General features: G+C 42.0%; 1 protein-coding gene across 1 annotated transcript; it reads right to left on the bottom strand.

Moving 5' to 3' along the window:
- Positions 1–27,459, bottom strand: LOC116233068 (calpain-8). Its single transcript, XM_090134483.1, has 22 exons — positions 27,223–27,459; positions 25,644–25,713; positions 25,281–25,421; positions 18,258–18,376; positions 17,318–17,451; positions 16,555–16,723; positions 15,652–15,735; positions 14,944–15,029; positions 13,554–13,628; positions 12,413–12,573; positions 11,524–11,699; positions 9,592–9,603; positions 7,686–7,897; positions 6,901–6,937; positions 6,358–6,423; positions 5,395–5,452; positions 4,728–4,792; positions 3,735–3,803; positions 2,637–2,715; positions 1,616–1,732; positions 968–1,026; positions 1–85 (listed from the first exon to the last, which is right to left on the bottom strand). Exons 1-22 carry the CDS (start codon positions 27,457–27,459, stop codon positions 62–64), a joined length of 2,250 nt encoding a protein of 749 aa, XP_089990609.1. The 3' UTR covers positions 1–61.

Here is a 27,459-nt window from a genome sequence, read left to right as displayed (position 1 = left end):
GGGAGACGCTGAAGGAGTGATTCTGCGTTCGGAGCTCTCTGCTGAATTCATCGATCTCAGCTCAAACCAGTGTGCAGCACAGCCACTGTGGGAGAGGCAGAACAAGGAGTCAGACCATCTGTGAGGCTCACGGTGTGCCACCAGGCACTGCACAACAGCTCCAGAAGAGCAGGCTTGGAAAGGCCACAACTGTGTTGTAATCTGCTCCATGTGAAGCATCCATCTGCTGTCGAACTTTGGGGAAATTCTTTGCCTGGATTGGCTTCAGACATTGCAAGCAGGGCCTCTTTTGAGGCATGACCTATTCTCCAGGGTAAGCTGCATGGTCTTTGAAAAACAGTAGATTTAGCAATGTATACTTTCAGATTTAACTGTCTGTGACTGAAGGTCACAGGGCTTCCTAGCTATCTTCCTCCCTTTGAGCCAGTCTTCAGCAGTAAGGACTAATTGGATGGACCTCTTGGGGCCCCTTCCAGCTCTGTTTCCTGAGATATATTTGTATCCTGCAAGGGGGAAGGCTCAAGCTGATTGCTTCTATTAGTTTCAACGGGAGAAATTTGCATTAAAAACAATAGGGAAAAAAGAGACCTGGCATCTAGAAAGGTCTCTTCTAATTCTGGCATGTTGTTCAGTTCATTCTCTGCCAGAAAAGAACATTTTCCTGCTGTGTGTTTTCTTATCAAATGACCACTGCCCTCCAAATGTAGGCACTGAAACTCACTGTGTAAGCATCTTCTCAAGAAACCTTAAGTATTTTGAATATATCTTTACTTTTTATTCATATTGGATAAATATTCATTTTACTAATTTGGGCATGCCTTCTGAGGTGACAATCTTTGCTACAAAAACAAAGTTTTCCTTTGAATCACTGTTCCGTTTACTATTTGTAGTAGCGATTCTAAAGAAATAATTATGCAGACCTTTACTGTAGATTAACCACATAGTACATTAATCTGACCAGCCTCACCTCTGCTAAAGAAAGCCGAACAACTCCACTCTTCTCTTTATCTAGGAGATGAAACACTTCTGAAAAGTAGAAAAGGGTAAAAAAAAAAAAAAAATCAGATGTAAACCAGGGAGTCTGGCAAGTCAGACAAAATGTAGAGGACTGGCCTTTTGCCATGATCTACTGGAAATCTAGACTGGTTCTGTGAGAGCATACTGCAGCTGTTCTTCTTTCCTCTTACAAGTGATTTGTAGGTTGCTTCACGGGGCAGAATAGTTACATCTATAGCAGCAAACTGAGAGTTGGCAGCAGGACAGCTACAGCATCCAATGCAATAGTATGATCTGATATAGCAACAAAGCTGTAAATCGGGCCTGAGTAAGCACACTAAGGGATAAATGGCACCATTTAGATGGCACAAGTTGGTGGCCAGAGCACTGAACATAGAGTGTAGATAGCTGTAAAGCAGAGGAGTACCCCCGCGCTCTATGGTCATTCAGACAGAAGGCATTTGCTTTTCCTCTCCTGATTTCTCAAACAGACACATTTTTTGTGACACTCTCCCATTTCCAAGCAATCTGCTACATTCACAGTTAAAAGACACCGAATATTTAATGGCACCCCAACATTTTCAGGAATTCCCCTTGACTCATAAACAGAGGCACTTACTGAACAGAGTCTCTAAGCGGATCATGCAGGCCACAAAACCATCAAAATCAATGGTCATCTTGCTGCAGGCGTAGCGGATGGCGATGCTCTGCTGCACCTGGTTGTTGAGCACAAAACCTGAAGGCATGGGAAGCACACAAATCATTGACATGGCTGTTACTAAGCCATCTTTCATGTGACTTATCCGTGGACTGCTGCATCTGTGGGCTGAGCCAGGTGAAGGATGGAAGATTCTTCCTCCCAAAAGGTCTACTGGATTCCATCACCCACCTTTGCTGTGGGTCTCTTCCAAAATACATTACTCTGGGTGAAGAGAGGCATGAAGTACTCCCATAGCATTTTGTCAGACTGCATATTTCTCATTGTTTCACTACATAAGCAATCCTATATTCCCCAGATAAATCCCTAATTAGCGAGTCTTGGCACTACAGCTGAATAACAGCAATTGCAGTAGAGCCAATTTCTCATGTAACATACTGGCCTGTATTCAGGCCCATATCAGTGCTATTTCTGCCTCTGGATTGTTCACATAGACTCCACCAAGAAGAAAAGAAATCAAAAAACAGCACTCCTGTAGAGAGGCCTGAGCTGGCAAGCACTGCTCCAAAAGTGAATAGCACACAGTAGACAGGATCTGGTTGGGGAATATCTGGATCAGTTTTGCACCTTCTCCACTGTAGAGATCACTGGTAGAAGGAAATGCAGGAAAATGAAGGTTTGAACATAACTCTGAGGGGGAATAATTAGATTAGGAAATAATGAGGACAGAAATACAGCAAGTAATAATCAGATGAATGAGCAATAACCACAGCATGGACAAAAACATCAGTGGTTCTGAATGCAGAACAGATGAGTTTTGATGTATATAACAGCATAAAGGACTACCAGGACAGGAGAACAGCACTTGCAATGCTCTGATTTAGGAGATGGGAGGGAAGCAAAGCCATGAAAAGTCCCTACTGCACTCCTGGTGCTTTTTAGTGGAGAACTGTGCCAGTCCAATGGCAACCCCAAGGCTCACCTGCCTCACTGAGAGCATTTCGCATCTCATGGGAGTCAATGGTACCCGAGTAGTCTCTGTCCACCTTCCTATAGATTGCCTGCAGCAGAGGAAAGGGGGAATGTGGGAACTCTTACATTATGTGCACACAACCTACAACCTCAGGTTTCTGATGGCTGAGATACACTGCCCCTGCCAGCCAAAGCTCTTTGAAACATTAATGAACAAGGGAAGTCTTTCAAGTAGCTACTGATAAGCAGGGCAGACTGGGAAACACATTCCCATGGGCTGGCAGCTTGCCTGCTTCCATGTTACGTGGTGGCAGACAGGCCATTGAGGAAAATATCCCATCACTTGGCAAACACTGCAACAGATAAAGTCCATTTTTCTTAATATTTCAGACAAGATGACAGATGCTTCCTACTGCCAGCAGGTTTATTATCCAGAATTTGAAATCACCCAGACCTACAGCACAGACTGGAATCAGCTCTTAGAGCTGCTCTGCCAACAGCAGCCCCAGCATGGAGGAGAGCTCTCCTCATGGACCTCTGGGACAGATGCTCTGAGCTGACCAGCATCAATCAGGGTAGCAGACTTCCATGAAAGGGATGTTATCAAACAAAGCAGGTACAGATTTGACCTTACTTTAGACTGCTTGTTTCTGGGTGAACTTCTTGGGATATTATATCTTCTGTCAGAAAAAAAATAATTCAGCATGTGTATAGAACTTAATAATACAAAGATAGGTTTATGATTGGTCCTAAAAATATGTTTCTTCTGCATGCTGTTGCTCAGCTGGCGAAGTAGCATACCTCAGTAGCGAAGAAACGAGCTCATATGAGCTTTAATACATCAGGCAGCAGAGAGAGCTGCCTTTGCCAACAACAAAAAGGAGTTAATCTGGTTTCCCAGGTTTTTCAAATTATGGAGAATGGGGGGGGCTAAGGTGAAAGAGGATCTGCTTGTGCCCTTGTAAATCAGAGATGTTTCTTTGGCCCTGGAACAAACTCCAACTATACAAGAAAAAATCTTCCATGTGTATCTTAACCCCTCCAACATTTCTGGATCTCTACTTTAGAGCCGTGAGAGAAGGAGAGACAGTCAGAAATGTTACATTACCAAATACATCTGAATCTTCATCCAAAGTGTCTTGAATTCTGTAAGCCCCAAGGAGCCGGTCCCATTAGTCTTGGAATGTTAAGTAATAATTCAAAAATCAGGATTCCTCTATCCTTACCAAAACTGGAGAGCAACCAGTGATTAAAAATAGCTCACCCAACACAGTACAATCTTAATGCAATATAAGTTTTCATTCATAATACATCTCCATCTCACACAGACATGCCCAAAGCTTTATTTTTGCTTAGCTAAATGTATGCCAAGAACTTCCAGGATATCTGCAGTCTTGAGGAATGGCATATGGGATTGCTAAATACACTATTTTGTGCAGTTGAGAGCAGGTCGAGTTCTTTTGGGAAAAAAATGACTGGCCTTGTGGTGGACAAGTATTAGAAACTAGAGGAAGGAACTGTGAGTGAACACGTGCTGTGACCATAGCATGACCATGTCATGAGACCAATACTAGTGCAACCCTGTCAACATGGCTCTTGGCCCTTCCCCATGCATCAAGGTAGTGCTAGCCAGAAGAGCTGACTACTTTCCCTTGGCTATGCAAAGCTCATCGGCTCCCACATGTCCTACAAGCTGTACAGAATTGGGAAGGCCCTCCAGTCCATCTCTGCTGCTTTGAGCTCTGTGTTCTATGAGCAATACCCAATTCAGAGATGGAAGCTGAGCTGTGCTTAAAATCTTCCTCCTGCCAAGCATGCTGTGCATGCATTTGAGACTGCACTGGTGGTGTGTCCAGGCAGAACGTTCCTGCTTCTCTTCCCTGCTATTTTTAGGGGAAGGTTTAAGCAAGGAGAGATATAGAGCAGGTGAGAGAGCAGCTGACAATGAAATGATTCAGATTTCTGCCACTCTAAGCTGATAGAGCAGCTTGGCTGAACTTTATGTGCCAGGACAACAGAAACGTAACCTTAGCCTTATCTCAGCAAGAAGTTTTGCAAAGGAGTTCCAGAAACTTTAAACGTGATGACATCCAAAGGATACATCTAAAAGGCTGATCATCTCCCTGCAAGTGTTAATGTTGAATCCATCACTTCTTATATCCTTTCCTGGACAAAAGAGAAGAAAAAGTCAAAGTCAGAAATACTTCTTAGACAAAATTCTTTTCTGCAGACCGTGCTGGAGTTGCTATTTGCCTTAAAATCTTGCCAGCAAAGCAAATGCTCTACCATTTCTTCCACCATTTCTTTCCAGCTGATTAACATGGCTTTTTTAAGGCAGGAGTGTTAAAAGGAAAAGCTCCGGATTTTGGGAGTGGTGAGCCTCTATCTGCCTACAGAAGGTATACAGCAAAGTAAAAAAAATTTCCTTCAGTGAAAGCAGATGGAGAGCTCCTGTGACCAGGCTGACCATCAGTGGTCCTTCTGAGAGGGCAGAAAGAACACGGTGCCTCTGCAGGACAGTGGCAAGCAGCTCTTGGAAATGGACTACTTTGTAGTAGAGGTTCAACAAGCCAGGAGAAATTCAGCTGGGACAAAACTTCATTTTTTCCATCATCCTTAGCTAACAAAGCTGTCAGCACAGATCCTACTTGTGTGCTGAGAGATTGATGTATAAGTGTCAATTGTGGACCAAAGGACAACTTTATGCCTCATCATTTCAGCCCTTACCTCTGAGCTGCATTCAGCGTGAATCAAATAATGGTACTTACTCTTTGCCAAAACTCTATTTAGAATAGTTTGAAGTTCAGTCGCAGTCACTTCACAGTCCTGGACAGAAAACATGTTTAAAATGTTAAGATAAAAAGCATTTGAAGCAGACTATATTCATTCACTGTCACCCTACTCTAGGGCAAAATCTTTGATTTTTTTCTAACACTACATTTACCTGCTGACATCACATGAAGGAGATCCTCAGAAACCATGAATATTTCCTAGCATTTCAAGTGGGAAACAAGTGGTTTGTTAGGTGCCATGGGGATGTGGCCCAGTAAAAGTTAACTTTTTATCAGATCTGACTGAGAGGGATCATTGCTCTTGTTCCCTTTTCAGCTGAAAAGATTCAGGAGAGCATTCGAGATTTTTTAGGCTTATTGGATGCTGCAGTCAAATGATACTAAAATTCCCATCTCAGAACTCACAAATGCTTTTCTAACTAACAAATTGTTTTCCCCCTCAACTGCCACTGGCCACCTGTTCGTTAAGAGCACATCTGAAGAGGCAGCCACAGGCTGGCACAGCAGGTTTTGTAGATACAAAAATACAATAACAGAGAGAAAGTTCAGCCATCAGCTTTCCGATTCCTGGGGCTTCTAAACAAAAAGGAAGCAATTGAACAAATAGCCAATTGTTGGAATTATATGCTAACTCCACAGGCAATTTATTTCACCATGGAATAATATTTTCATAGTCCTTACTCCCATCACCCATATTTTCAAAGTCATTCCATACCTAGTACTGCTGAGTGAACAAATCACATTTTGCACCAATAAGAGGAAAAATGTAGTAGAACTGTTCTATTGTAAAATAAATTGAATTGAAGCAGTGAGTTAATAAAAGGGGAGAACTGCCTGTTTTTTGAAGACCAGACAGAAAGAGGAATTGGCAGGCCAAATATTTGCATAATCGTAACAGCTAGAGGTCCCATTTTTTTCCTTTCACTTTAATCCACTTACCTCTCCAGAGAGCTTTTGAAACAGAGTCTTGAACTCATCATCTATATCTTTGTTATCAACATGAGGCTAGAGGAAAGAGATGACCAAGATTGTGGTTTACAATACGGTTCTTAAAAGGGAGACATGGATATCATAAAGGAGCTTAACGATGGATGGTTTGGAGAAAGGGAAAAAGAGAGATTGCTCTACATAAATATCAAGACAGAAGCATTCCTTAAATCCTTAGATCACTCAGTGCCCTCCCCATCTTCTACCTATACTGGATGGAAGGCCAGTTTTGTGTGTTTCAACCAAATCTGGGTGTGTTCAGTTTCTGTGCCACATGAGCCCAGGTACATGAAAATGCATGTGAAGCTAAGCCATAGAGGCAAGTGAAGAATCTCTGTAGCCAAACTCCATTTTTCCTGAACACAAAGTACATAGTAGGTGTTTACCTACCATGATCTCAACCCAATAGAGAAATAAAAATTGCACATCTGCTTTTCCCCACTATGCTTAAGAAAAGTCTATTACAAAAAAAGTCTGTCCAGTTAAGGTGTTTACCTCATATGGTTTTGCAGCCACCATATCACCAATCATCCTAAGAAAAACAAACAAATAAATGAAATTACCAGAAATTATGACTCTACTTCTTGCACTTCAAATCATCAGGAAAACAGGCTTTTCCAATGTAAAGTGTTATTAAATGCACAGAACAAGTCTCCATGTTCCCTGTTTCCGATGTTTCCCATCCCTCCTCTGTCTGTCCAACTTTGCCAATATTTTCTATGGGAAAACCAGCCTTGTTTTTGTTGTCTTGTATCCAGACTCCTGGTTTTTCATTCAGTGGATGCTGTTGATACAATCGTTTTTAGAACTATCATTTTACTTTCACTGAATCATAGAATGGCCTGGGGTTGAAAGGACCTCAAAGCTCATCTAGTTTTAACCCTCCTGCCACAGGCAGGGTCGCCAACCACCAGACCAGGCTGCTCAGAGCCACATCCAGCCTGGCCTTGAATGCATCCAGGGATGGGGTATCCACAACCCCCTTGGGCAGCCTGTTCCAGTGCATCAGAACCTTTCTTTGCATCCTTTAATTGTGGGAACTTCTGCTACATCTCATGGACCTGAGGGATTTAGTTACCACTTCAGTGCTTGCCAGAGGCCACTTGAAGAGCCAGGTCTTTGCAACATGGATGTGTGTGCCACATATGGTAGACTGTGGAAGAAAACAGGTCCTAGAAATCAGCCTATTTTGCTGATAAATTGCCAGTAGATAGAGCACAGACCTTTACCTTTATGGGTCTCATCAGCAGAAGAGGAAGCTTTAGATAGAAGATACTCACTGAGTTTTAGCCTTTTTCTCAGAAAAAATTCGAAGGCAGAACTCTCCATTTTTGTAAGGCTCAAACGTGGATGGCACAATGAGGTACTCTCCTTTGGGCAGTTTAAAGCGGCTGGAGACTTCACGCAGGTTGATGTAAGTCTCTGACCGGGCTACTGGTTGGTTCCTTGTGAAGAAAGCACGGTTCAGGTGAATGTCTTTGTTATTTTCCAGCTGTCGGAAACATATTTTTGTTAGAAACCTTATGACAATTCACTGGCAGGCCAGCCATCTTATTTAAATTTCAGTGCTTAAAATCCATCTCAAGTTTTTCTTAGCACAAAATAATAAATCTGTGTGTGATGGCGTAAGAGGTAACCACCAGGGTTATGTCATGTGAAACAGTCAGGCAGGTAATTAGAAGGAGAAAGCACCCTTCTCTATAAATTTTATCTTTTCACATGCCTTTTTACAACGTGCTTATACAATAACTAAAAAGAGCATAATGTGTACTCAAATCTGGTCAAACTATTACCTACTCAAGTTGTCCATGTAATGAATATTTTTTGCTCTCATAGGCTGCTCATGAACAAATTTAAATTTCAGAATGCCTTTCAGCAACTGATGGCATGAGATAGACCTCCTAATTGCACAGGAGTTACAGTTTCTGATTTCTTTAGACACACAGAAGAGAACAGCAAACAGAACAAAGTAGTATCAAAAGGGTAAGACTTACAGAGCCAAATTAGATGATTAAATCAATATCTCTTAGTAATACTAAAGGTGTTCCTTTGGAATATGGCGAAAAATTGTACTAAATTTTTCTCTAATACCAATATATTATCAAATGTGAAATGTTGTATAGCACATAAAACAAACTACTGATGTAACAGAAACAGCAGTGTATGAATAACATCTCTTCTTTAAACCTTCTCTTTGTGACTTTTGCTTCACATAGATATCTTTCAAAAATTATGATTCAGTGGTCCACAATAACTGCTAAATGGTTGACACAGGGTGTGGAACATTGGATGTAGATAAGATTTCTGTCTAAGATCAGAACATACAATGATGTTATCTAAAGACAAAATTATTCAGTATTTTTTGTCATAAACTGTAGAATAAAATGCTTTTTTCCCCCTGCTTTGTTGAAAAGATAAGATTGGATTTGTTATTTATTAAACCACCCTGTCCTTTCTCCCCATCTATCTTAAGCCAGGATTAAACTGCAAAGATTAAGAAGTCAGATCCCATATCTTTTTCAACATATAAAGCTCATTTTCCCTTTGCATCTGCAAGGCTGTTAAAAGAACACAGTTAATTGCTACACAGCCACACATTCATTAACTGAGGGAGAAGAAAAGGGCTGAAAAGCCTAGGAAAAATTGGCAGTGCAGAGTGCCGGACCTCAGTAATAAGTATAGGCTATTCCAACTACCAGATACCCCTGGGTTCTCTTTCTTTAAGAATGAAATTCTCTTTAACTTGTTATTGACATCTAGGAGGATTTGGGAAGGTTGAGCTGTTTGTTGTTTTTTTTTTTTCATTACCAGAAGCCCAGCTCAGAACTATAAAGGAAATGGATCCACAGAGTCTGGCATTTCTTCTAAAAAATATTAGCTACATTTTCTAAGTTTTAGAGTGCAGAGACTCTGCCTCCACCTCTACTAAACAAACAAATTTTGACTTCTGTTGTACAAAATAAGTGGGAGTCAACTTTCAACAGGTATAAATGAAATCAGGATTAGGATTAAAATGTCTGTAATAAAGCTTCCTGCCCCAGTCCCTTGGAAATGGTTATTTAGAATGTGAGATTGTCATCCAGTGATAAAGAAGAGCTGTTGTTAGCACGGAGCAAATCCTCCTGGAAGCTAGACTGGCACAAGTGCCCATCTGGAAGGAAGAAGTGTTCAGCAACGATTACATACCTCCTGTGGAATCTGAAAGCAAAAGAAAGAGCTGATGTCAAAGGGTTGCTATGTAGGCATTTCTATTATTAGATAAAAAGAGTCAGATAAACTCTCCTTCGGACATTTAGTTTTCATTCCCACTTGCTACCACGCCTTGTAGTATTGGTTACCATGAAGATCTGGCTTGTGCTAGAGCAGTAACAAAAGAAAAATGGGATCTTCATCCAGAGGAATCTACGTAATACAATTGCTTTTCTCCAAATTTGGTGTTGTGAATGACACTATCAGTTGGAAATATTTCAGTAAGCTTTAAAATGTTCAGCCAGGAAAGTCAGCAGGTTGGCCTTATTTTGCTAAATGAAAATGAGCAGACCTAAAATCTACTAACCTGCTGTTATTAGAATGCTGATGAAAATACAAGGTTGCTGTCACCATCAAGAAGCTTAAGGATGACTGGGCTGTTGTAAGGCACATAAAATAAGTAGCAAATTTCAATGTTTGGCCCTTTCAATATTAACTAATATGTGCACATTTGTACCTCTGAATATAAGGTAGTAGCTTTTTCAAGATCAAATAGTGTTCTCAGGAATACAGATTCCAGTGAAAACCAGAGACTGTGCTCACAAGACCCAGAAAAGCTGTTTAAAATATCACCCATACAATGCTTCCAGACTGCCTGAGATGGTCCTTTGGGTCTTGTTTATTTTATCCAACACAGTAGAAGCTTAGTGATGAGCTACACAACTTAAAAAAGCTTTGCAAGACAGCCAGGGCTGGGCACACGCTTTTTTACCTAGTATAATACAGAGAACTGCTATGTCCTTGGCCACAGCATCAACTGCAGTGATATAAATCTACAGCAGTTCGTGACCTGAGAACTTGGATCATAGCTGTGTGCCTTCATGAGATGATTTAGCAGCCATTTCTTAAAAAAGAAAAGCCTCATCTTGTTAAAAGTCACCAAGCCTACTCTACTCTGAAAAAGATCACAGAGGAGGCAGATGGGATGAAATAGACATAAAGCAAAAATGCACTATCTTCTACAGGGTTGTTTTCAGAGATACGAGCAGATAAACATCCTTCATGCACAAATCCTGGGATGCCAGTAGGCTGGGGTTCTTGACAATCAACAGCAACTCAGAAAAGCACAGAGTGAGAACCAAAAGCGTATGCGTACACTTCGGCCCTAGGGAAAATCCTTCTTAGTTTTGAACCATCCCTCACAAGATATATTAACAAAAGCCAGTGATTCCCATCTGCTCACACCTATGATGGCTAATCATTTTCATCCAGAGAAATCTAGAGGGCACTGAATTGCTTTTCTCCAAATATGATGGTGTGAAGTATAATACCGGTTGGAAATTCTTACATTTGCTTTTCTGCCCTTACACCACGAAAGTCAGAGACAGCACTACAGATTTTTTTCCCTGTGTTATATCTATGGAGACAAATGCAATACTGGGAAAATAAGAAAAATCATTTTTAAAAAAGACAAAAAAAAAACCCAAAGCTGAATCAGAATAATAATAACACTAACACTGTAGACAATGAATCAAAACAATTATCAAATAAAAGGGGAAAAAAATAAAGAAAATGACTACTGGGCCAGTGCCCAAGCAAGCTGTAATCAGAACCACTTATCTGGAATTGCCAGGCACCCTGATCCTGTCCCCATTCAGATTTTGAAAGAGAAGGCTTCCATTGAGCCTGTTGCTAAATTATTTGCCTCCAGTTTTACACCTTTTTCCTGTTAAAATAAGACGAATACTGAGCTGATTTTTTCTGAATCTTCCCATATTATGTTGGTCAGAAAGAGATGAGAGAAGCTTTTCAGCCATCTTGCAAAACCTAGTTCTTACTGAAGTGTAGCATTGAATGTCAAGATGAGCACATAACTGATTTTTGCCAGGGTAACAGTGAATAAAACCTGCAGTGAGGAACAAACTGTACCTGATAGAGTGAATAACCAATACTAAGCAGACCTTCTCCCATTCTCTTCTGTCTCCTGCGGTTCTTCTGCATCAAGCCCACCAATATAGTACAGCATGGCTCATTCAAACCCCCTTCATGATCATCATCTGGTTCATCCAGCCGGATTTTAAACTGGGGATTGATCCAGTATGTTGCTAAAAATCCCCAAGGCAAAACAAGAAGGAGGAGATTTTGTCATTGAAGCCAGAATGGTTGTCACTACAATTACAGAGAAAATCTCTTTGGATAGACATTTGCCTGGAGTTTATCCAAACCTTTCTAGTATGCTACATGGTTTTATATGTTTCACAGCTATGCTGTATATCAGTTGGAGCCATAGCAAATCAAAACACTGTAGTATTTCCTAGGGTGTAAGGACAAAGAGGGAGGAGCTGATACCATTAATTCCAGCCAGTCATTTATCTTCAGGAAATGTCCTTGGCTAAGGTTAGTTTTGATTCAAGAGGACCAAAAATCAGGCAGCCTCTCCAGAGGTTTAACCTGAAAATGAATGTGAGACAACTCTACTACTGATCTATGATACTTTCCTGGCTCACCCAGCCCTTTGGAGAATTACTCCAGTCAGTAGCAAAAGCCATGTAAGTAGGGAAAGCACACAAAGGAAAAAAAATTAAAAAAAGAATGTGGCCATGAATTAACTGCTCAGTGGGCTGATTATCACTGACAAGGAAATGAGTGTAAATCAGGTCTTGGCTTAGACTGCCAAACTTTGGCTTGCTCTCTAAACTGCACAGAGAGATCTGTACCTCCAAACCCTTCCCAATTATGGCCACCCACAATTCACAAGCAGTTATTTTTGTGGTTTTGTTGTTTATTTCACCAAATGGCCACTTGGCTGGGTCTCCACCTGGGTAGTTCTGGCAACCTCCAGCTGTTGAACCCCGTATCCACTGTCCACTGAACATGGTCAGGTCCCATTTGTTGACTTGGTTGCTTGTCTGTGTGTCAGGAGTCAGGTTGCAGATCTCCAGGCGGGTGAACTGCCTTTGAAAATCAGAAAATGCCATCCTAGAGCACAAAAGACCATGATTAATTCATCAGCCCATAACAGTCAGAGCAACTGCATGTGGGTGCCTCTCCCAACGAGGAAGAAAATGTTGGTACTACAGAGCTGCGCAAAGCTCCATTTAATTGAACTCTGAGTCTTAGGGCCAACTTCGGGGAAGCAAAATTTCCCACTCCCTGAAAGAGCTGTGTTTCACAAAGACAACTGTTCTTAAATGCTATTACATGTTACAGGCTCAGTGATACCATTTTCTGTCACCCTTAGTCATGATCTCATGGATTGTGCTTTCTAAGTAAACTCAATAAAATTGGTGTACCAAAACATACAGCTATTAAGTGGGAGCAGGAATTGATCCTTAGGAAAGAGTCACTCTGCAGAAAAATCATCTCAGTTTGGTATATTGATTTAAAACTTCTGTTGATGTTTATTTTTACCATCTCTAGTAGGCGTGCGTGAATAACAGACCTTGATCAATTCATGCTGCAAGCAGAGGTCTGTTCTCAGCCCTCACCACTTTATGCCCCGCACAGCTGATTGTTCTGAAAGATGGCAGGCATTTTTCTTTCTGCTCTAGGACAGAGTGACATGTGTTCAGCACTGATCCACACAATCACCCAGCTTACACAGTCTTTCCATCAGGTTTGGGTAAACAGATTCTTCCCCTGTTGACAATCTAAACTTTTTCATTAGAGTGTAGCATTCAGGCAAAAAACAAGCCTCAAAATATAAAGCATATGAGATTCATTCTTGCCACATCATTAATTTTATTACCATCTGGTCTCTATATTTTGAGTAAGCACTGAGTTATTCAAGCTCTAATAAAAGGTAATATTTAAACAGGAAGGGAAATAAACAAGAGGCTAACCACCTACATGAGCTAACTCAGTGCTAGCAGTTTCTATCCATCCAACTGAAAGGACTGCTTAAAAACCACATTTGCACGTACAATACCCAAAAGATTGCACTAATTAATGATGCTCACCAAAATTCTCCATCATCTACTTGCTTATCCAGAGCCTGTTTTTGTTTGGGATCAATATAATTCCATTCAGGAGCACTGCAGACAAAACACAAAAGTAACCAGCTCATTGTATTTCATTCTGCAATGAGGTCAGAGAGTGAGCTTCCGTCTTCAGTCACAGCTGACAAATGTCTATGTTTTTCTGCAACCACTAGACCCTCTGCCCCTTCCAGTGGAGCTACACACTGCAACATACCACACAGGGCTGGAATCAGACTGTAACCAGAACTGCAACAAATAAATCTTGAACCGAGGCGGCAGAAAATGCAAATATTGCAGGCTGGCTGGATTGAGTAGCATGCAGCCCAAAAACAGGGGAAGAACTTCACAATTATCAGAACTATGGAAGTCTGATATTCTCCCTAGGGAAAATGACATAAGCTCTGCTGCTGGGATAATCAAAAATAAGAAAGCAAAAAGGCAGAATTGGAACAAAATCCTGCAAAAAGCAGCATCACTTCATTCCCACTCCAGTGTCACTGTGCAGCAAGCCGGATTCTGACTTCATCTGCTCCCATGTGGCTGTGCAGTTCAGTACCTGTCTCATGGTAAAACAAGTGCAGCAAGACCAGGATATGGTGTGTGGGGGCAGAGACACATTATCTTAGGGCTGAGCAAAGCAGCTCTGATAAAGATAGGAATAATTACAACATTTAACCATATTTTCTATATCAGCACCAGTACTATGGTCAAGAAAGCAACCTGAGATCTCAAAAAAGTGCTCGCAAAAGATACACCAATGACCAAATGAAAGTAAAATACATACCATTCTGAAAATAAAAGTGATTTGTTGTCTCTGCCATTCCTGTGAGATTCCAAGCCCTGACAGCTTCTGATAGCTATTCAAGCTTCTGGTCCTTAGTTGAGTCATCATCTCCTTTTTTCCAGAATTCTCCAGTGTAAATCAAGTACTGGTCAGATTTAGAACTCCAAAACCTCAAAGCTGACTTAGGGGCACAGCAGGGTAGCCTTGCTGTGTTTTCCAGCAACGGAATTGGTTTGCCTGTGCTGCTAAGGTTTTGGTAACACCAATGGGATCTTCTGAGAAAAGTCATCTTGAGAAATGACATGAGTAAAGCTTGCATGGGTTGCAAAGCTTACAACTCACAGTTAAAATATGGCCTGTTCTCTGTTATTAGAAAGCTCCGCCTGAGGCAGGGAAGAATGTCCACTGGGCAGAACAGATCAATATCTAGCCTTGCTAACAAATTAATAGTGTTTTATTCCAATGGATTTACCATCTTTCTTAAATGTGCTTTGTGATTTGATTAAACTGCATAATCTCAATTTAATTTTCAAAGGATACCAAAATACATAGAAGAGGGAAAGGCAGGGGCATATAAACACTTACTTATCACTCCACGCTCCAGTCCATTCTACTTCACCCCAGGGATTTCTAAGCCTCACAAGTTTCTCTGGCTGTCCTCGGTAATAGACCTAACAGATAGACAACAAACAGAACTTCAGCACTCCCATTACTCCAGTCATCATGGAGCAATTGCTTTTCAGCAAGGAACAAACACGATTTGTACTTGAGTGATGCAGTCCATTACAATTTCCAATAGTTGAGAGACACCTAGATGTCTTCCACTCTTATTTTTACATTATCCTGTGCCACCAAGTGAGCCATTAGCTGCAACACTCACCATTTCATATAATGAAAGCAACCTGCAAGGAAAAACATCAGCTACAGAACAGAAGAATATCTTCCTCCTCAAAAGGCACTGCACAACGCAGCAAGGTTGGAAAGAGATTATTTAGCACAGACATCTCTGTAATGATTCCAGTTTCAGAGAAGTGTGAATATCTAGGGCAAGTTCGGCAGGTGAGTCTGGTGGAGCTGTTTACTAAAGAGGCTTTGAGTCCTTTCCCATTTGAGTTGATCGGCAAAGCACACACTGCCATAACATGTGGCACAAGAATGTGCAACATTTTTATTTGGTCAATCACAGAAATGCATCAGAAATCTGAAGGTCCTGCAGTGTTGCAAGTTCTTCTGTATAATGGCAGCTATAAACACTTCAGCTAAGCTGGATGAGCTGCAGAGAGGCTGGCTTACCTCTTCTGCCGCAGTGACAGAATAGGCATGTCCCTTCACCAGCTTCAGACTCGTGATTGCTTCTGTTTCAGCTGCACGAGTTACCTGAGGCAAGAGAAATATACAGACTTAGGGCTACATATTGTGTATGGACACATCTTTCATGAGCAGATTAATACGGGAGAAGACATCCTAGGTGATAATGCACGATGAATATCAATATTCCCAATGCAAAGTAAATTAAATAGAGGTGAGAATCGTGGCAAGAGTTCACCTCCAGAACTTCCTGCCTCAAATACACAGTCCTAGCACAGCAGAGCCTCAAGGATGTACCATGAAATTTAAGTCTAGAGCCAATTTCTAGCTCAGTTAACAGACCCAGTCACCTGCAAAGATGTGTTCATGTCAACTCAGCTCCGACCTGCCTTGGTTGAACTAGGATTTGAAATGAGATTATATGACAAGATGTGAAAGGTATGGAGTTTCCAAAACATATACAGACTCGTCAGTAACATACATCTTGTATGATAGGTGTCAATGATTTTTTTAATTGAAAACAAAGTCAAAATCAGAGTACAGTCTACAACAAAGTACTTCAAATGGTTTGTGTCTAACAGTTCAGTGTCTGGAGCTGACATTACACATCATGTGAATGAGGAAAGATACTGCGAGAATGAGAATGGGGTTCAGGAAAACCTGTCCCAAGCTCATGGCTCTAAGCACTTTAACAGGCTGTCTTGTAAAAAGAGAGCTGGTTATTTAGAGCCTTGTCCAACATTTTTACAACTGAAATCAATAAAAGTCTCACACTGACTGTAGTTTGCTTTTAATCCAGACCTTCACACCTATGCCTACATGAATCCAAGTATGATATTGACAAAAGCCTGGAGGAGCGAGGAAAGTAAAGCAATGGCAGCCTCTTACATCAATGGAACAGCCGAGCAGTGAGCCAGCCCTCAGGGCCTTCTGGACGATTTGGTACAGGTTTGCAGGAGCCCTCCGCAGGTCATAGGATTCAGAGATGCCTCCAGTAAAATCCTCAAACCCCTCTATAGTGGACCCTCCAGCTAGAGCTTCATAAGAACCATTCAGCCTGCAGGAGAGATCACAGAGCTATGTGAGGCCATCTCCACTTGCAAGGATAGAATCATAGAAGCTTTCAAGTAGGAAAGGACCCTTAAATGTCATCTTGTCCAATTCCCCTGCAACAAACAGGGACACCTACAGCAAATCAGGTTGCTCAGAGCCCCATTCAGCCTGACCTTGAATGTCTCCAGGAACAGGGCACCAATCACCTCTCAGGGCAACCCGTGCCAGTGCCTTACTACCCTCATTCTGAAAGACTTTTTCCTTATAGCCAAACTAAATTTACCCTCTTTAAGTTCAAAGCCATTTCCCCTTGTCTTATCACCACAAACTCTTGAATCTGTCCCCTTCTTTCCTGTTGCAGCCCTTTAAATACTGAAAGGAAAGCACGTGTGCTGCAGAAGTGAGGGTTTATAATGTAATATCTATTGGTACATCTGATCATCACTGCGACCTGGGGCCCCTTGAAACAGAAGTTTGGCAATGTCCTGTCTGGACCTGTAAAAAAAAAATGTTGGAACAGATGATGTCTTCAAGCGACGTATCTAATCCCAACCATTTCTGCACACCCAGGAGCACTGCCTCCCATCTAACCACATACTTGGCATAGGCTTTCTCCAGCAGTGCGCTCCAGAATTCATTGCCTTCCTCTGAATGCACGAAGAGCAGCTCCCCATTCTTGGTGGGCAGCCGGTCGTCTACCACCACATCCACCCACTCCCCGTACTGCCAGAACTAATGAGAAGAAGAGAGGAAGAGATGGTCAGGGCTGGTGTGCACACTGTGGCTCTACACTACTATCTTCCTCTGCCGTGTCACTGAGGCAAATTCTTCCCAGTCCTGTGAAATGCTGAGCAGGCTCCTTAACACTGTGTCAAAGAGTTGCTGATAGGTAACATTAGCAGCAGCTTCTTGCACATAACATGTGTTCTGTTCTCCATGCATGCCTTACATGATGGAGGGACCAGAAAGCTAGTAAATATACAGAAAACTTGAAAGTCCACTTCTCTTATCCACTATCCATTGAAAAAAAAATCATGCCACTGTAAACATGCTGCACGGAGAAATCACCCAAAAGAGGAAGAACTTGGTAATGCCAGTCTTTTCTGAAAAAACTGGGAAATGTATGAAACACTGCTAATAGTCATTTTTGTCTGGGCTTAAAGCGTTTACTCTAGAATTTGTTGCAGTCATGGAGGGAAAGGAAAGAGAATAATTTAGATGACATCCTCTCCGCTGAGCTGAGCAGGAACGTGCGGGGAAAAATACAGATCATGGCCTGAACAGGCAACTACTCTGCGAGAAAGAGCTTTTGTTAGCTTGGGAACACAAGTAAACCGCCTCTAGCTGCTGCATATAGAAGAAACTTTTTTGTGAGAAACTGCTGTAAACTGTTCTGCTTTTCTCCCTTCCATCAATGTCACTTACATGTTGTAATTAGCAATACTCAGCGTGCGTGTGTGTGTTTGGGGGGGAAGCTGTTCTCAGCTAAATACTATGGTTTTCCTCTTTTATTCTCAATACCCTGATCAGACAGTTACCTGAAAATGAAAGATCCCAGCATAGTCCTCCTGGAAACTCTGAGCCTCGGGAACAACGCGGTGCAGAACATCTGGATTCAAAGTCAGAGATGCAATGGCAGCCAGGAGCCAGCAGTCACCTGCAAACACACATGAGCCACAGTGGGAAAGTTTATTAATAAATAATATCTTGTTGAGATGATTCCTACACCAATATATCACACTCCCACGTAGATCAGAGCACCAGCATTAAGTGCTCTGCAAGGTCCTGCTGGATTCAACGTTGGTTCAGCAATTCGTTCTCATTGCGTTGTGTTGTTTCTCTTTTGCTCATTTTCCACTCACCCTGACCACATCGGTATTGCAGGGCCCCTGCAAAGCTGATCGCAGTGGTAATTCTAGTGGTCTAACTTGAGCTTTGCTGTTTTGATTTTTTAATGAAGCTCTGAAAGCAGGCTGTTTTAGCTGAGATTTTTAATACCTTCAGGAGACCGAGAGCAGAGCCAAGAAAAAGGAAATTTGGGTTTGTGGGTTGCAAAGCCTGGCTGAGCAGCACAGAGTTAATGACTTGTGCTACCTCAACTAGCCCCAAGCCAATGCACCTGGGAGAAGCAAAGGCTTATGTGTGTGTATATATATACACACACACACACACTATATATACATATATATACCTACTTACATACACACACAAAAAGGCACATATATAAATATATATGTGTGTGTGTGTGCGTGTATGTAGGTAGGTATATATATTTTAGCCCTTTCTTTGAAGGTCTGGACTTGAACCAGCTCTTAGGATTATTACTTCAGCTCTACTTATGAGTCAGATGGAAACAGAAGTGCAGTAGGATTTCTGGAAGCACGTGAGCCCTTTCTTTGGCTCACTGCTTATCTTGGAAAGGAGGGCATGGGCCCTTACTGGAGGCTGGGTATCTTACAGCTGTTTGCTGAATAGCTTGCATGTTGTGTCGGGTAGGTGAAAGCCTTTACTTGCTGCTGGGAAATTCAGAGACCCATGGATTTCTTAGTGCGTATTCTCATCACAAAGAGCAGGAAGCATTTTTGTGGGTTCAGTGTTAATTTCTGAGGTCTGCTCAAAGCTTGGAAAACAAAATTTCTCTAAGGGCGCTAAAACTGCCCTGGTTCCCCATGAGTCATCTGTGCCAAGATACAGGTTTGGTTTTTCTGCATAAATGCATATACTGCAGAATGAAGTGGCATCATAACTCTTAACTTATTGAAACTAATGGAGAAACCAAAGAAAGTTTAATCTGTATCATGAATTAATATCTTAAGCGATAGTTAATTCTTCACATTGACTTGGGCTCTTTGTTTCAGTACCACAGTTACTATAACTCTAAAGATGATATTCTAGAACTTGTTCAGTGCTGGGAAGTACCCAGGTGCCTCCTATGAGCTGAACCAGAAGCAGCTGCTCCCAATCAGACAGAGGCTTGAGAAACACCTGTGAAGTTCCCCCCACCTCCTGTAACGACCTGTAGCCAACTGAACTTGCTAATCTGATAGAGGTGCAAAATCCTGATCCAACCAACACGTGTGGTGCAGGCATTTCCAATAGGAAATGTAGCATTAGTAGGTAAAGGTTCCACAGCCTTGCCCTGCATCATCCTGGCTGCCACACTCAGGGAATAACATTTAAGCTGGAAGGGGGTAGTAGCTGTCTGATCTCTAAAATGACTCTCTAAAAAAGACTATGACCAAAAAATCTTTTGACATTCATTTGCAACCCAATTATCTCAAAAATTACTTTGCTTTCAGTAGGAGAGGACTCATTCACTGGCTTGGAAGACTCCTCCTAGCCTTAGGTACCCACACATAAATAAATAAAAATGGGAGAGTGCAGGGTTGGGGAGCGGTTGAAAGGATTGAAGAATCTCCTCTCCCAAGAAAACAGATGTAGGGGGAAAAAAATGAGACTAAGAATATTCCAACCTGCATTGTACCCACTTGTCTGAGGCTTTTATTGGTATACAGCTGTGTGCTTTATGCAGTTTTAATTTCTCCTTTTCCCTGTAGATGTAGAAATAGCATAGTAAGTCTGAGGAACGGGTCATCAAAGGAGGAAGATGAAAAGTCTTATGAGGTCTGCTGGCCTAACTCTATTTTTCCCCACTTCCCCAAGCTTCTTTTGCTGCACAGAAGGCTGCTTCCAGGTAGGTGGCAGAGCAGGACTCCTGGTGCCCCTTTGTGTCCCTCTGCCCCAGTGAGACCAGAGGAGTTCTGTAGCAGAAAGTCACTGCTTTCCCAAAATGTAACATCTGGAAGGGTTTCTTCTTTCTGGTTACAATCTTCACAGCTGGTGGAAGAGAAACTGCTGTGGGCTTTGCTGTGGAGGGTGTAAGTTTGATGCACAGTTAAGCAGAAGAGTCAGTGGAATGAGAGGGGTTTCTTTAAATGTGTTATTTGCTTCTCTGACTCAGAACTGAACAATTTCAGAATCTCATCCCTGTGAGATGGCAAATGCAGCATGAAATCCTTTACAGCTTTCTTACAGTATGAGTTAACTTCCTAGCATCTGAGAGGTTGAAAGGCATTGGCACTTCTGCCTGCCACAAACACACCATGCAATCTGACTTCCTGGGGAGCATTAGAGGCAAGCTGGCTTGGGAAGAATTCTATTAGAAGAGTTGTAGTGGGGAACATAGCTTTAAAACCTGCTTTACCTGCCCTGAGCAATGCAGAGTCCTATCTCTAAGCTTTACTCAGGGGCCTAATACTTTTTGCTAAGACTGTGGCAGAACAGCTATTAACTGTGTGCCCTGAAGGAAGTCAGCTGGGAATTAGCTGCTGTGCAGTAACTTGGTAAAACAGGGAGGTTTGCATGGGATGCTCAGATACAGATGGTTTGGAACTGTTTTATTCTCAATCAATGCATTGCATTCAGGTTCCTGTGACGCTGGCTTTAACACAAATTAAAGAGGATAGAAGAAGCTGTCCATACTAAAGAACAACCAGGATGAAATCTAAATGGCACAAACTGCTTCTTCTCATACACCTCAGTGGGATTCCTGCTTATTAGTAAGGTTTCTCAGCCCTTCTCAATGACAAATTCCTAGGTTTTTTGTTGTCTGGTGTTTTTGTTAAGTACAAGGTTCCATTAAGTGTTCTGTTTTTGTTTTTTTCCCTCCAAAGTTCAACTTAGTTTTGCTGACAACAGCTTTAATAGTTCTGTTTGTGGCTGTGCCTACAGTGTAGCATGGCAGTACAACATCCCCAGAAAGGCAGCTGATGTAGGACCACAAAAACCTGTCCCAGTACAGCTACGTGTTATAAGTCAATTTTCAAATTGGAAGGGAGGAAAGCATTTCATTCCTTCCCTAAAAAGTGAATTTTGGAAGGGAGAATAAACAAGGCCAACTGGCCAATGAATTAAATATGTAATTAGAATTTATTTCCAATGCAATTATAGTCCAAAAAAATGACAGTATCAAAAATTTTTGCTCACTGCTTACACTTGAAGTTGTACCCTTTTAGCTTCTAGAAATAAAAAAACACCTCAGCATTTAGCCCTACGAGACTAAATCACCTGTGGGCACATACACTGCTTTCTGCTCAGTCTCATGTTTTGTGAGCAAGTTTCAGGTAAGTGTGAATTACACTGTTTACTGCTGCTACTACTGAATGTGCTAAAAAGAAACCAGCCCTATCCCTGGATCCAAAGCCATCTGTAATGCTTGTAAAATCCAATCTTATTTAATCTGAAATGAGCAATTATGACCTTGAGTTTGTGGTGAAGAGGTTGAATTTGAAAACTAGCTGTGCATGTGTATATGTATACAATTACATACACACAAATGCATGCATATCCTGCTTAGAAACATCACTTTGAGTGCTAGGGTACTTGAACTAGAACCTCTTCGTGCTCACATGTGCACTGCATTGCCTCTGTTCTCAGCACCGCAAAGGTGCTTTGTGGTTTACAGACAACCAAGCCACTGCATTGATGCTGAATCCTTGCTGGCCTGGGAGCTGTGCAGCTCCTCTGTGCTGATGTTTACCCAAGTACACCGCAAGCATAGGAGCCATTAAAATTAATGAGGAATTTGATTAGTTTTGGTTGCTGCAGAGCAGCACTTGGTTTCTGTTTAGCTACTATCAAGGCATCCACTCTCAGAGCATTTGCACTCTTCATTGAGTTACTGATAGAGCAAGTTAAGCCAACAGTCCAGGTGCCAGTTTCCAAGATCTAACAGACAGCACAGGAACATTTCTGGGATGAATGCATTCTGGCTTGTTGCTGATTCATCAATGCCAGGTTTCAGATTGGTCTCCAGTCTATCTGTTACCTCCTCAATCTATTTTGTAAGATAAGACACAGACAAGGCACCCGTGGGGGATCCTCAGCTGGAGTGCCTTGGTGCAGCCATTTTGGCTACACAGGACTTGTGCTGGCAGACCAGACATGTTCTAAGACTTCAGAACAAGAGCTGCCCCATGAATATAACCCATCCAGATCTGGAAAACTATATTAAATGAAGAGGCTTTAAGTTAAATTTATGCCACTTCCTTCTCAAGGCCTTCTGCAAACAGATCTGTGGTTAACTTATTCACATAGCTGCAAGGAAACTTCATAAGTCACCTCTAATAATGAAGTCTGTGAGTGCATTTCAAGTTGCTACTAGGCAATCAAAAAGCTATGGTTCAAAGTACGTTTAAAATATTTCAGGTCTTTCAAGTTCCCATCAAACTTCCCAAGCTGATATTCATCTAGCCTATGCTGTTGTCAAAGAAATAAGTTTAATGGAGTGAGACTGACTCTGAGTTTTCTTGTTCCTTTTGTTCACATAAACCCAGACCTGCAGTTATTTTTAAAAGAAAAGGAACATGTCTCAGAAAATTATTAAAAGTAGGCTCTATTTCCCTAAAGGACTTGTTAACAGGTCACATACGAGGCTTATGTAAATATGTAATCAGGGTCTGTTTCAATAGAAGGGTTTCACATGACAGCTTTAATAACAACTACTTTGATATTCAAGGTATTGGATCAAATATCAAAAAAAAAAAAAAAAAACAAACCAAAACCATAGCATGCCTCTGAGATGTAAAGCAAACACCTGATCACTAAGTTCAGACTGAGGTAAGTAAGCCCCATGCCTCTGTTCTGAAGTTTATTTTTGTAAAGGGTCAGCAGGCAGAAGTGATTGTAAACAGCCTTTCAGAAACAAAGGGAGGTTATATTTTTCCCTTCGTTGCTTTTTCTGCCTTTGTGAGAATATGATATGGTTTTATTCCTTTTTAGAGTCAAAAAGAAGCTCGTAACAAAAGCAGAATCAGATTATGGGGCTTTTTGTCCAGGCTTGGGGGGTACATTTCAGGACACACACTTGGGCTACAGCAGCCAGCCCCCTCCCCAGGGGCACAAGAGCCACTTTGGCCCAGACCCACTGCCACCACTATTTGGTGGGTTTGGTACTACCTTGTGAAATGAAAATCCATTTAGCACGAAGGGCTGGAAATCCACAGAGTCATTCAGGAGGTGATGGAAAAAGAGTCTGAGGGTATTTGCATCTGGTTTATGGGCTTAAGACAAATAATCATAGAATCATTGAGGTTGGAAAAGACCTCCAAGATTATGTAGTCCAACTGCTGACTAATCAATCACAACCATGCCCATCAAACCATGTCCCTAAACACCATGTCTACACATTTACTGAACACCTCCAGAAATGGTGACTCCAACACCTCCCTGGGCAGCCTAAGAGCAGCCTCTTCAGTCCTCTAGCTTATAAGCTGTCAAGGTTTTACTTCAGGTGAACGGTTGTCGTGGAGATTTTTTATGCTATTATAGAAACTTTCTAAACTGGAAGTGACAAGAAATGTCACTTTTATTACTTATCTGAACAATTCTTCTAAAATACAGTAAGTGATTCCCTGTACTCTGCTCTGACATCCACCAAATATATATCCTGGTGCACATATATGATCGGGCATTTTATTTCCAGCAGTTGGAATATAGACCCATGCACCAGGGAATTTCTTAGTGATCACTTTAACAGTGCTATGTTTACAGGACCAGCACTGGTATTATTTATCACCAGCAAGTAGCAGAAATTGTTTGAAACTCATCTGCAAAGTGGATGGGATAGAAGAGCAGTGAGGTCAGGAGTGCTGCAGTAAGCAGCACGGAAGGGAGACAAGCTGATTTTTCCATGTCTCATCTATCAAATTCTCATTACAAGAGTTTCAGCCTTTTTGCCTCTACATGCAGTCAGGAGAGGCTGCTGCTGCTGCATTCTGCAGCTGGATCTTATCAGCTGGGTGGGCAGGGAAGAGGCCAGTGCATTAGCTACCAGAGAGGGGATAAAAGCTATTTGCATAGCAGCTTTGCTTAAATGACGGCAAGCACTAGAGAAAAATGGATAGAAAGGATGGCTTTAGTATGATGGGTCCAGGAGAGGATGACTGCTGTCTGAGACATCCCATCAGCATCAGGTCCCATTTCACAGAACTGAGCACCACTGCCTTTTTTTGGTGGTGTTTTTCCATACCATGTCCAGTCACTTGCAGCTCTACACTGAATGCCATACAAACAGAAAAAAATATTCAGCAAGAAGGGCTTGGAGAAAATTGACTGTGGTGGGTTTTTCCACTGAAAGCATTGTGAGGTACTGGAACAGGCTGCCCAGAGCAGTTGTGGATGCTCTATGCCAGGAGGTGTTCACACACACATGGGATGAGATCCTGGGCAGCCTGGTGTAGTGACTGATATAGGAGCTGGCAACCCTGCCTGCAGCAGGGGCTTAGAATTAGGTGATCTTTGAAGTCCCTTCCCACACAAGCCATTCTATGATGACATGACTGGAGCACATCAGCTTTGTAGTATTTTTTTAATGTATTCCTTGTTCCTATCTCATGGACCATCCCTCTTGGCATGAAATGGCAAGTCACAATCCCAGTCCCTGTGCTAACCAGTTCCTACCCCATACCTTGGTGTATGGCAAAAGACGATGATAGTTCCTTCAGACAGGATACAGGCACTACAGACCAATAGTAGGTAATAAAGAAGGAAAATTGACTCACCTCTTCCAAAAGCCAACAACAGCTCAAGAGAAGTGCAATCACTATCCAGAAAGATACTGCTTCCTTGGCTGCTAACCCTTAAATGAGGGTGAGGAGGGGTGGATCCAGGCTCTACCTCTTCATTGCTTGCACCTGAGCTCCCTGGGTTAGGCATGCCTTCTCACCTGGAGCTTAACCATTGGCTCAGGCTGTGATCTGGCAATTCCACTGCACTTGCAGACCAGATATTTTCATTATTTTTTTTCTTCATATTTTTATTTTTCTTTAGACTGGGACTGGAATTTTAATTTAAGCTTCTTGTTTTGGAACAAAAGTAAAAAAAAAAAAAAGAAGAAAAACAAAATGCAGAACTGTTGTACTTACCCAGCTCTCCTTGGCAAACATCCGTCCGAGTAGCTCCTCCGACTATGAACTGAGGATTGTCACATAACTCCTGAAAAGACATGTTTTCAAAGTGTTCATCACCCTTCCTGGTCAGAAAAGTTCTCTCAATTAACAAAAAAGTTAATTGTTCCAATGGGAAAGTTCAAAAAATATAAAAAAAATATTTTAAAAATATATTTTTTTAAATGTATATAGATGTACTAAGGAGAATCTTCCCCTTTCTCCCAAGCATTCCCTCAGGGGTAGCAATGGGCAGCCTCAAGGGAGACAAAATTCATGCCTGCTCTCCCAGTAGCTGCCTGTGAGCGTGCCTGTGCCACTGGGCCATGGAGGCAGGGACAGTTCAGGACTTCTTTATGTGTGCATGAAGAAGTCAGACTGTTGATCTCTTTTTGCAGTAGGTGTAATTTCAGCAAGATAACTCTTGCTTCTGTGATTATCCAGCTGTTGGCTCCCTCACAGCTGTCTTGATGGACAGGAGGCAGCAGCAGGTTACCTACCACATAGAAAAGTTTGTGTTGTGGGATCTTTTTGTTGTTGTTTTGGTGAGTTTTTTTCCCCCTCCAAACTGGTGATCTGTCACAGCACCTGCTGGCTGTCAGCTGTATATGACATATTACATGACATGCTACACATTTAGACACCTGCTTCTTCTGAGCCACTGCCAAGCACCACATACACGTTTCTCACAACTGCATTTCTAGCTTTTCCTCTTCTTGGGTAGTTAGGGAGAAAAAAAAAAGGCATTAAATTTTTCCCTCTTTTTGCCTTCCCCGCATCAGACAAAGGTAAGTTATTAGTGTTTTTCTCTCTTCTTTTCCTCCTTTTTTTCCTTTCTCTCCCGTTTTAGAATCAATAATGTTGGGAAGGACCTCTATCAAGTCCAACCATTGATCCATCTCCACCTTGATGTTCTAGGGAGAGGTAAAATAACGGAGGAGAAGCAAAACGCGTACAGAAATCAACGACTGAAAAATGAAAGGATAGGAAAGTCTTTGAAGCTGTGATTGATTTATATATTTTGGTTTTAAGACTTTCCGTGCCTTTTTTTGTTGTTGTTTTTTTTCTGATGAAAATGACTATTTTCAATGAAAGGCCATTTGCGGGATGTGTGTATTTGAGAGATGACAGTTCCTGTCAGATTCTTCTCAGCTGTTGCAGGTAGAGGGAAGCAAAGCAGAGGGTTTATGGAAGTGTTAGCTTAGTTCCCTGAGGTACCCAGTGGAAAGTCCACGGATGGACACCTTCACAGCCAATGGTTGGTGCCATTGGGTACCCTGTGCTGCTTGGATGCACATTGGGAGTGTGTGTGTCCTTCTTGGACTGTACCCTGAATGGGAATCTCTGAGGAGCTGGGATAGAAAAGGAGAAATCCAATTCCCAATAGTTACAGGATTCTCTGCTTTAAGAAGAGCTTAGGTAAGGCAGGATAGAATCAAAAGTGAACCAAACACAAAGGAATAGCAGACATTCAGCATCACTCTTTTGGCATGGCTGTGCTCAGGTGAATGCTAACCACCCAGACCCAGCCAAGCATGCCATGACACAGCGCTCTTACCGTGGGCCGCTTCCAGACTATTCCCTGGGTTTTGAAGGAGTAAGGTCCCAGGTCCTGGTATCCCAGTGCAGACGGGCAGGCAGGGAACTCCTCATCCTTGAATAGAGTCCCAGTCTGAAGGCACTTCTGCCTCAGTGCCTCGTAGTCCTGCCCCAAGTAGCTGAGAGCCTTATTGCAGGAACCCAGCCCCTCAGCAGCCGCTCGCTCTTGGCACAGCCTGGCTGCCAGCCCAGCCAT

Source organism: Phasianus colchicus, chromosome 2 (genome assembly GCF_987193195.1).
Source record: "Phasianus colchicus chromosome 2, bPhaCol1.hap1.1, whole genome shotgun sequence".
Classification (NCBI taxonomy): Eukaryota; Metazoa; Chordata; class Aves; order Galliformes; family Phasianidae; genus Phasianus; species Phasianus colchicus.
Note: the sequence above shows the minus strand (reverse complement) of the source record. Positions and strands in the feature narration are given on the sequence as shown.

What these genes read in the sequence shown, in the direction of transcription:
- LOC116233068 (XM_090134483.1), bottom strand. Translation starts at nt 27,459, where the DNA reads ATGGCTGGGCTGGCAGCCAGGCTGTGCCAAGAGCGAGCGGCTGCTGAG. An exon ending in CTGGGATCTTTCATTTTCAG is followed by an intron (nt 17,452 to 18,257) that starts GTAACTGTCTGA and finishes TCTTCTCATTAG; the next exon opens with TTCTGGCAGTACGGGGAGTG. An exon ending in CTGGAGAAAGCCTATGCCAA is followed by an intron (nt 16,724 to 17,317) that starts GTATGTGGTTAG and finishes TCTCTCCTGCAG; the next exon opens with GCTGAATGGTTCTTATGAAG.